Raw genomic sequence first — 10,755 nt, forward strand, 5'->3', positions numbered from 1 at the left:
AAACTTGTCCGCCATATTGGATCCGTCATTTTGAAATTGAGAAAACTAACATTGGATTCGAAATCTACAATTTCAGAAATCCTTTATTAGTGATTTTAGTAACTTTAGAGCTTAACTAAATTTTATTACTTCAATTTTTGCTGCAAATGTTTAAGGGATACTAAAAATGAAGAATGTAGTTTCGTTCACTAAATTTAGTGTAGAATTGTCATTTTTAATCCAATCGAGGTCCACAAGGGCTCAAAATTTGTGTAATGATATAGTCTATCAATAAAAAAATTAAAACCTAAACATTCTTTCCTGTTTGATGTAGAAAAAAATAGTAGAAGTTACTCAAATGTCTAAAAATCATCAAAATTGTCATGAAATTTCATCTTTAATCGACTGTAACTCTCTCAATTTTTGTTGAATTTTATTCTGTGACCTATGGATCGAAAGGTAATTTAATAACCTTTCCAATGATAGCTCATTTATTATATTTTGACAAGCTAATTTTCCTACAGGTAAGTTTAAGTGGCGTCGCACCTCGAAAATGCAAAATTTAAAGCTACAGAAAAACTGCACGAGGGAAAAAATTAAAACTATGATTTTCTTACTCAAGAAACACCTACTATTCGAAAAAAAATTGTTTTGTTCGATTGACAATTTCACTGTAAACCAGTGTTATTTACATACCTGTGACCTTCAAGACGTTTTAAACTAGTATTTTTAACAACTCTGTTGCAAATTAAACACTTTGCTCCAGTTTGCTCTCCTCTTTCAGGTTCAAAACATAATTCATCCCAAGGAATTCTTTTGTGTCTTTTTGTTATTTTTATTTTGCCCGACATTTTTCTGATTTTAAGATGTTTCGCCGCCGTTCAGATTATAGTTATAAGTATAACCTTTAAATTCAAATTTGAAATATATACATATATATTGCGCTCGCCCTATTGGAAACGTAATATACTGAATATTTTACGCTTTTTGACGTATATTACGTCGTAAACGTAATATACGTCAAAAACTCTCAAGTTACGCGTAACTTCCAAACCCTGCCTTTATGGGGTTATTACAAATCATTAAAAGTCTTATTGTAATTCAAATCTATAATAATCTTTAAATCTAACTGGTTCCTTAATTATGCGACCAGTTCTCGTAACTCCAATATTCTGATTAGCGTTATTTTCAATTCTTAATTGGGCCTCAGGTTCATCAGCAGGCAAATCATTTACATCCCTATTTATTCTATGTTCAGCTACGTTATTATTATTTGGTAGTCTGTTTTGACTATCTTCAACATTTATGATTCTATTAAAATCTCTACCTGGCAGTAGTTGATCTGTTATATCATGTTCTTGTCTTTTTTTTAAATTGTTATTAGATTTCTTTAAATGCACTGAATTTCTACGTATTATATTACCATTCTGATTTTCTACAATATAAGATCTAGGACTGATGTGTTTTTTTAAAATCTTTGCAGATTCCCATTTTTTATTTCTTTTGTTATATACGACCGCATTATCACCGACATTTAGATCACGTTTTGTTCTACAATTTTTATCATGATATTGTTTATAAATTTCCTGCCTCTTTTTGATCTGCTGATGAGCCTGTGGCTCAACTTTTGGCTTAAGTAATTCTGAATGTATTGGAAGTTTTGTTCGCGTGCGTCTGCTAAAAATTATTTGTGCAGGGGATACAACAAGACCTGTTATGGGAGTATTTCGATATTCTAATAATGCTACTGTCAATTCTTTGTTATCATCAATACACTTTTTAAGTAATTTTTTAGCTACCTGTACAGCTCGCTCCGCTTGACCGTTACTTCTCGGGTAGTATGGAGAACTAGTGGTTATATCGAAATTCCACTGTTGTGCAAACATGTTAAATTCATAAGAACTGAACGGTTGATTATCGCAAACTATAATTTTTGGTATTCCATGTGTCGCAAATACTGTTTTGAGATTTATAATGACTTCACTAGCAGTTTTGTTCTTTATTTCTAACATTTCTAACCATTTCGAATAATAATCTTGTATTACAAGATAATTCTTTCCCGCAAATTCACAAATATCACATGCGATTTTGTTAAACGGAATATCAGGTATGTCATGCACTATTAATGGCTCTTTACTATTCAGAGATCTGTACCTTTCACAAATAGTGCATTTCGATATCATATTTTCAATTTCACTCATAAGACCTGGCCAATAGAGTAACTGTCTTGCTCTAGATTTAGTTTTTTCAATTCCTAAATGAGATTCATGAAACAATTTCAACATATTTTGGCGTAATGAATTTGGTACAAATAACTTATAATTAAAAAATATCATATTGTCCTGAATACTCAACTCATTTTGAAATTAATAATAATATCTTAAATTCTCTTCTACTTGAGATTTACTTTTGGGCCAACCCTCTAAACAATAATGCTTTATTTGATTTAAAATTGGATCTGATTCTGTGGCTTTTTGAATTTTTATTTTCTTTCCCTCTGAAATATTTAAACTACTACTTATCGAATGCACTACTTCAGAAATCCAATTATTTTCATCAATCGATTCCTTTAAGTACGATCTCGATAGCAAGTCTGCAATATGCATGAGTTTACCTGGAATATATTTTGCTATTATTTTGTATTTGAGGAGTTTAATTTTCATTCGCTGAAGACGAGGAGATGGTATATCTCCTATATTCTTTACATTTAGTAAATTTACAAGAGGCTTGTGATCAGTTAATACCGTAATTTCACGCCCGTAAATAAATTGGTGAAAGTTTTCGGTGGAGAATATAATAGCGAGGAGTTCTTTTTCTATTACTGCATAATTTTTTTTTCAGCTTCACTTAAACTTCTAGACGAAAAATATACGGGTTTCTCATCTTGAATTAAACAACAACCTAGACTAGATTTTGACGCATCAGACTGGATGAAAATTTCAATATTCGCGTTAAAATTTGCAAGAACAGGTGCATTTTTTAAGGCCGCTTTTATTTCTTGCAAGGCTTTAGAATGAGATTCAAACCACTGAAATTCAACACCATCCTTTAGCAACTCTCGGAGTGGAGCTGTTAATTCACTTAAATTCGGTATAAATTTTCTGACATAATTCACTGTTCCTAATATTTTTTGAACTTCTGCCTTTGATTTTAGATTTTCAATAGCATCAATTGCTCTAATTCTCTCCTGATCAATTTGCACACCACCCTTCGAGAAAACATGGCCTAAGTATTTAATTTCTAGAACTTTATATTGAATTTTATTTTGATTAAATTTTACCCCTAATTTTCTATCTCTTTCAAGTACCTGATCTAATATCTTATCATGCTCTTCTTCTGTTTCTGCCGAAATACAAATATCAACAAAATATATAATAACACCCTCAATGTCTCCAAAATTTTTTTCATTTACTTCTTGGAAATACTCTGGTGCCATATTAACTCCAAAGGGTAGCCTGTTAAATTTCCAGCTGCCAAAGATAGTGCTAAATGTGCATAGTTCACTCGATTTTTCATCCAATTCAACGTGCCAAAATCCGTCCTTTAAATCTAAAACAGTAAAAATGCTTTTGTTACGAAGTTTTTCACTTATTTCTTCCACAGTTGGTATAAGTACATTCGGTTTTCGTTTTATCGCTTTATTTAAATCTATTGGATTCAGGCAAATTCTCAGTGATCCATCTGATTTTTCTACAATGACCAGATTGCTAACCCAACATTTAGGATTTTTAACTTTAGAAATTATTTTTTTCTCTTACAACTCTAATAGTTTATTTTTAAGTTTCTCTTTAATTTTAAGTGGTATCCTTCTAGGTGGTTTAGCAACTGGTGTAAAACTTGAGTCTACTTCTATTGTACATTTTTCTTCAAACCTGCCTAATCCTTCAAATACATCCTTATTTTTTTTATGAATTCCTCTTTTCCCGAGACCTTGTCTACTAAGTCAACTTTTTTGATTAAGTTCAATTTAACACAAGCTTTCAATCCCAAAATTGGCGTTACATTTTTATCAACTATTATAAAATCGTCATATATTTCACTGTTTTTCACTTTACATTTTAAACGCACTATTCCACGAGGCTTAATTTTAAATCCCTCAAACGTCTCTAATATAATATTCGTCGGCTTTATTTCAAATTGTTTATTTACTTTTTTGAAATAGTAATTTGGTAAAATATTAACTTGCGCGCCTGAGTCTAATTTGAATCGAACATTAGAATTTTCTACCTTAATGATTTCATTCCAAGTATTTACATTACTATTATTTTTCTCTGTACATACCATTTCTACACATAAATATGCACTTGTGCATATTTCTGCAACTCCTTGAACTCGACACGCTGCTGCAAAGTGATTTTTCTTCTTACATTTACTGCACTCCTTCCCAAATGCTGGACACTGCCGAGGACCATGCCATCTTGTACATCGTCAACATTTAAACTCAGTTGGATCTTTTCGTTCTTCTTGTGATCTTGTATTATCCTCTGCGATGTGAGAATCTCTTATTTTCTTTTTTACACTATCCACTGTTTTTTCATTAAAAATTTTGGCTTGTAACTTCAAGATTTCTGATGCTCGACAATAATCTATAGTCTTTTGCATGTCTAAATCATCTACTCGAAGAAGTTTTTCCTGAAGACCCGCATCATTTGTACCCTTCACAATTCTGTCTCTTATCATTTCGTCATGTAGAGTTCCAAAGTCACATTTTCGTGCAATGGGGTCGTCCATATACCACGTGGACAGTTTTTCAAAGATTTTTGACCCCCCCTCCCCCTTGTGGACACAAAAATACATGGGATCGTGGACATTTTCAAACTTTTTTTAACCCCCCTCCCCCCAAAAGTGTCCACGTGATAAATGGACGACCCCAATGATTTTTATTTCGGTTAAAAATTGTTCGAACTGTTCCCCTTCTTTTTGAGATCTATTGTAAAAAAGGTAACGTTCATACACTACATTCTTCTTTGGCGTACAATACTGTTCAAATGCATCAATCACATTTTTGCTTACTTTTTTTGTGCCTCTGTTAACGTAAATGTATTGTAGAGTTCAAGTGCTTCTTCACCAACCAGATTTAAAAACATTGCAACTTTAACCTCTTCATTTGTAGATGAATTTCCGGAAGCTGTCATAAAGATGTCATGAGCTTGTTTAAATTTTCGCCAATTTTCACTAATATTTCCTTTAAGGCTTAAACTTTTAGGTGGTTTAAAAATAACACTCGTTGATTTCATTTTGTTTGCTTGTTTTCTTTTTCAAAACACGTAATATCAACTTTATGTATTTATTTTGTCGACTGTATCTGTTTCAAGTTATTTGAATCAATTAAACTTTTCCGACTGCGCTATGTAGTGTTTTATCTAAAATAATAACTTTAATTAACACTGAATAACTTTATTATATTAAAAATACATACATATATATATAAAAACGTCTGATAAACGTATGGATGTTGTGTCGCTATGACGGTTGTGTTCACTCGTAGTCAGTATGTACAACGGTGCACTAACAAAGTTACTAGCTAGGGTTATATGGGGCTCATTGTAGCCAACTATTACATGAATTAGTAGAATACTACTAAGAAATAGTAAAATTTGACTAATTTTTAGTAGTTTTCATGGACGACTTTTGCCCTTTTCAATTAGTAGAATATTATTAATTCTTAGTAAAATTTTACTAATGTTTTAGTAGAAATTCACTAATTAAAAGTCACTCATTTCACTAGGGGCCGTCCATAAACCACGTGGACACATTTGGGGGGGCGGGGGGGTGAATCAAAAGTCCACGTTTGTCCACGAAGGGGAGGGGGGGTGTTAAAGCAAATGTCAACGTGGACATATAATCAAAGATATTTCCAAAAAAGATATCTTAAGCTAAACCAGAATGATCATAAGTTTCAGTTAATCAATTTCCCTGACAATTTACTGATATTAAAATTAATTTACCTGACAAAATTCTTTTTACAGGAAAATATGAATGTTTACGGAAAATGAGTAAAATTTATGATTTTAATTATTTTTTAAAATGACAATTATAACCCTTCCTGAATTCAATTATTTTGTACAATTTCTACCCAGTAAAAAAAAAAGTATTGGAAGAGAGCGAATAGTATTGTCGGTGAGTTTCTGACAATACGGTTTTCACGCGAAAACATATTGGCAGAAACTCACCGCCAATACTATTCGCTCTCTTCCAATACTTTTTTTACTGGGCAACTAAACCTTCGTCTTTGAATCAATTAATTTAAATAATTTTCCGAAAGTTCTTCTAAAATTCTGTTATATTTTAAAATTATTTTTGAATTTAATTGATAAATTTTAATTAAAAATTTTTAACATGATTGTTTCCTCTAAAATGTTAAAAATAATTTTAAAATGTTATTTTTTTGTATATATTTGAATTTTTGAAAATATGTAATTGAGAATATTGAATTTTAAAAAATTAGAAGCTAATTTTCATTAATATTCATTTTTAAATTTACCTTTAAAGATTTTTTATTCTACAAAAATTGTAACGAAAGACTTAAAATAAATTAATTATTTTCAATTAAATTTTACAAAATTTCAACTATTCAAAAAGATTTGTTTATACAGGGTGCCCATTTTTTTGTAAAAAAAAATTCACGGTCATTTCCCGGTCATAAATTATTTTTCCCGGTCATAAATAATAACTCTGAAAATAAATTATTCCATGAAAGATTGAAAGAATTTCCTGATTTTTAGACAAAACTTTGACTTCTTCCTAAAACCTAAAAATATTTTAGTTTACTCTAAAAATAATTTTGAACTTAAATAGATTTTTTGAAATAAATATTTAATTATTATCCATTATTTTTCCATATAGTAGGTATTCAAATTTAAAAAAAAATTCAAATTTTAAATCCTTTAAATTTGAATAATTTTTAAGAATTGCTACTGTAACTTATTAACAATTACTTTCAAAATTTCAATTCAACTATATTCTAGAAATAACTAAAATATTTCTAAAATCCACTTGTTTACAAGACAATTTCATGAAATTTTGAATAATTGAAAAATTTTCAATTAAATATTAGGTACATATTTAAAAACATAACTAATTTGAAAAAATGTGAATAAAAATATTTTTAAAAACTGACTTATTCAGAATTTTTAATTAAAATCTTTTAAAATTCAACTTTTCTAAAACTTAAATTTGAAATTTTTTAAAATTCAATCTATAATAATTATTAATTTAACATTCTAAAATATAGAAAAATTTGCTTATCAATAATTGCAAAAAAAACTAATTGATATTAATGAAAAATACGATTTTTTGAAAATTTATTCTCTAAAAAAAGAAATTTTATTTATTTTTATATACATTATTTACTATTCTAAAATTAATTTTTATAAATTTCGTATCACTTTTGTTCTAATTAGTTCAAATTTTTAATAATTTTTATTTGTTTTGTTATAATATTATTGCAAAAAAATTTTTAAATTGATTTATTTTTCACTATTCTATAGGATGTGAAATTTTTTCTCATTGAAATTTTTTTGACAAGTTTAATTAAAATTATATTTTGTTTAATTATTGTAAGAAATAGAAAGAATTTAAAATTAACTTTAATATTTTCTTCTTCTAAATCTGTTACGTTGGACAGCAAAATTTTTAATTTTCTTATAAATTCTAGAAATTGAATATTTTTATAGTACTTTTTATAAAATTCTCTGACAAAATATAAATAGATTTTATAGAAGATCGTTCAATCTTTTTTAATGAAATATAGTTAATACCTAAGTCTTGAAATAAATATTTTTATTTTTTCTCACAAAATAATGTGTGTTTTTAAAAAAAAATAAAAAATCCCGGTCAAGTTCAAAATTCACTGACATTTCCCGGTTTTCCCGGTCCAGCGGCCACCCTGATTATAGTTATTTTTCACATTATAAAAATCAAAATAACTTGTACTTTTTTTTTACTAAAAATTGTGGTATTTTGTCGCAATTATTTTAAATGAGTCGAAAAAAGTCACAATTTTCTTAATTTCCCCGACAAAATTTTTTCCTGACATTTCCCTTACTTTACTGACATTCTTGCTTTGAAATATGTTCAAAAATAATCTTTTTTATTTTTTAACATACAGGAGTAAACAAAACTTATTTTTAGGGTTCCGTACACCATAGGTGTACTGACGGAACCCTTATGAAATCACTCGTGTGTCCGTCCCAGCTACGCAAAATGGGCTGTCCCCCCCCTTAACTTTTACAAATCTCAACCTAGTGAGCTGAAATTCGGTAGGGATCTTCAGTTTTAAATGCAGATTACAGGAAAAATATAGCGAACCCAATTGGCGGACATATTTGCGAACTAGGAGGGAAAGAAATTGAATTTTTCAGAAAAAATTACAAAAAATGACCCTGTCCCCCCTCCTTAATTTTTACAAATCTCAACCTGGTGAGCTGAAATTCGGTAAGGATTTTCAGTTTTAAGTGCAGATTACAGGAAAAATATAGCGAACCCAATTGAAGGACATATTTGCGAACTAGGAGGGAAAGAAATTGAATTTTTCAGAAAAAATTACAAAAAATGACCCTGTCCCCCCCCTTAACTTCTACAAATCTTAACTTGATGAGCTTAAATTCGGTAGGGATCATCAGTTTTAAGTGCAGATTACAGGAAAAATATAGCGAACCTGATTGGTGGAGATATTTGGGAACTAGAAGGGAAAGAAATCGAATTTTTTTGAAAAAATTGCAAAAAATGACCCTGTCCCACCCCCCTTAACTTTTACAAATCTCAACCTTATGAGCTAAAATTCGGTAGAAATCATCAGTTTTTAGTGCAGATTACAGGAAAAATATAGCGAACCTGATTGGTGGAGATATTTGGGAACTAGAAGGGAAAGAAATTGAATTTTTTCGAAAAAATTGCAAAAAATGACCCTGTCCCCCCCCTTAACTTCTACAAATCTCAACATTATGAGCTAAAATTCAGTAGGGATATTAAATTTCAAGTGTAGATTACAGGAAAAATACAGCGAACCTGATTGGTGGAGATATTTGGGAACTAGAAGGGAAAAAAATTGAATTTTTTTGAAAAAATTGCAAAAAATGACCCTGTCCCCCCCCTTAACTTTTACAAATCTTAACCTTATGAGTTGAAATTCGGTAGGGATCTTCAGTTTTAAGTGTAGATTACAGGAAAAATATAGCGAACTCGATTGACGGACATATTTGCGAACTAGGAGGGAAAGAAATTCAATTTTTTTGAAAAAATTACAAAAAATGACATTGTTCCTGCGGTTAACTTTTACAAATCTCAACCTAGTGAGCTGAAATTCGGTAGAGATCTTCAGTTTCAAATGCAGATTACAGGAAAAATATAGCGAACTCGATTGACGGACATATTTGCAAACTAGGAGGTAAAGAAATTTAATTTTTACGAAAAAATTGCAAAAAATGACACTTTTCTCTCTCCCTTTTGAACTTTTAGGAATCTTAATCTATATGTAATAAAAATACATATGTGTACCGAATTTCAGCTCAATAGGTTTATATATGTTAATATTAATCAATTATATTTCTTATATATATTTTTTTTTTATAAAAAATGAGTTTTATTTTGGTGTACGGAACCCTCGATCTTAATGCGAGTGCAACTCGCACTTGCCCGATTTTTTTTAATTTGCAATATCCACGTGGACAATTGTATAGGGGGGGAGGGGGTTTGACAAATGTCCACGACTGTCCACAACGGGAGGCGGGGGGGTCAAAAATTGGTGAAAAATTGTCCACGTGGTTTATGGACGGCCCCCTAAATGAATTAGTAAAACTGTTTTATCGATTATTAATAAAACAGTTCTACTAGTTGTTAGTAGAAATCTACTAATCAATTAGTAAAATTCACTATTTGTTAGTAATATATTACTAAATCATTTGGTGGACGACTTTTCACCATTTCATTAGTAACTTTCTACTAATTCAGATTTAGAGAGTACCCAATGGGAAATTTACAACTGGCGGAGTACTGCGCCAGCACTGTCAGTACTGGCATAACTCTGGGATGATAACGCTGTCTAACGCTGGCGAAGTACTGCCTGTCAGTGCTGCCAGACAGCGCTGGCGCAGCACTGGACCAGTGCTGGCTGAGAATATTGCCGCAATAAATGCCGTATTGTTATTAATTAGTTGTAAATTAATAATTATAAATAATTTAACAACAAAATGGTAAATAATATTAATAAATAGTTATTATTCATAAAATATTTCTCTTCTTAAAGAAATTGTGTTAAAGATGGAGACTAACAATGGATATAGTAAATGAAGTAGAAAAAAATTGTTTATAATATTTAAAAATTAAATAATAAACAATTACAGTAAGTGTGCATTAGATTTTCATATTTTAGTACCTAACGATTGGAATCTAGAAATATCGCAAACCTATGAAAATAAACAAAATTGCTGACGAGGGGAATTGAACCTACGACCTACGGACTAACAGACTAACGCTCTAACCACTATGCTAACGACACATGTGTACATGAAAGTATTAATATCTCATCAGTATCATTCAGACATACAATTATTGAGTCAAAGATGAGAAAGAAATTGGGATACGTTAGAAATTATAAATTGAAATAAAATAAATTAAACTAAATTTTTAATAATTAAATTACTTTACTTATTGCATTTAACATTTTACGTAATTCTTAAATTACGTGGTAATATTTTAATAATTTTTTATTCATAGTAAGAAGTATAATAGTATTTTAATAGGAACCAAATTATTATTGAGATTAAAGTTTAAATT

General features: G+C 29.8%; 1 protein-coding gene across 1 annotated transcript; it reads right to left on the minus strand.

Moving 5' to 3' along the window:
- Nucleotides 1–1,070: 1,070 nt before the first annotated feature.
- Nucleotides 1,071–4,396, minus strand: LOC122505701 (uncharacterized protein K02A2.6-like). Its single transcript, XM_043617484.1, has 5 exons — nt 4,353–4,396; nt 3,287–3,686; nt 2,881–3,187; nt 1,508–2,233; nt 1,071–1,321 (listed from the first exon to the last, which is right to left on the minus strand). Exons 1-5 carry the CDS (start codon nt 4,394–4,396, stop codon nt 1,071–1,073), a joined length of 1,728 nt encoding a protein of 575 aa, XP_043473419.1.
- Nucleotides 4,397–10,755: the final 6,359 nt, after the last annotated feature.

The sequence above is a fragment of the Leptopilina heterotoma genome, unplaced genomic scaffold (assembly GCF_015476425.1).
Source record: "Leptopilina heterotoma isolate Lh14 unplaced genomic scaffold, ASM1547642v1 Lhet_364, whole genome shotgun sequence".
Taxonomy (NCBI): domain Eukaryota; kingdom Metazoa; phylum Arthropoda; class Insecta; order Hymenoptera; family Figitidae; genus Leptopilina; species Leptopilina heterotoma.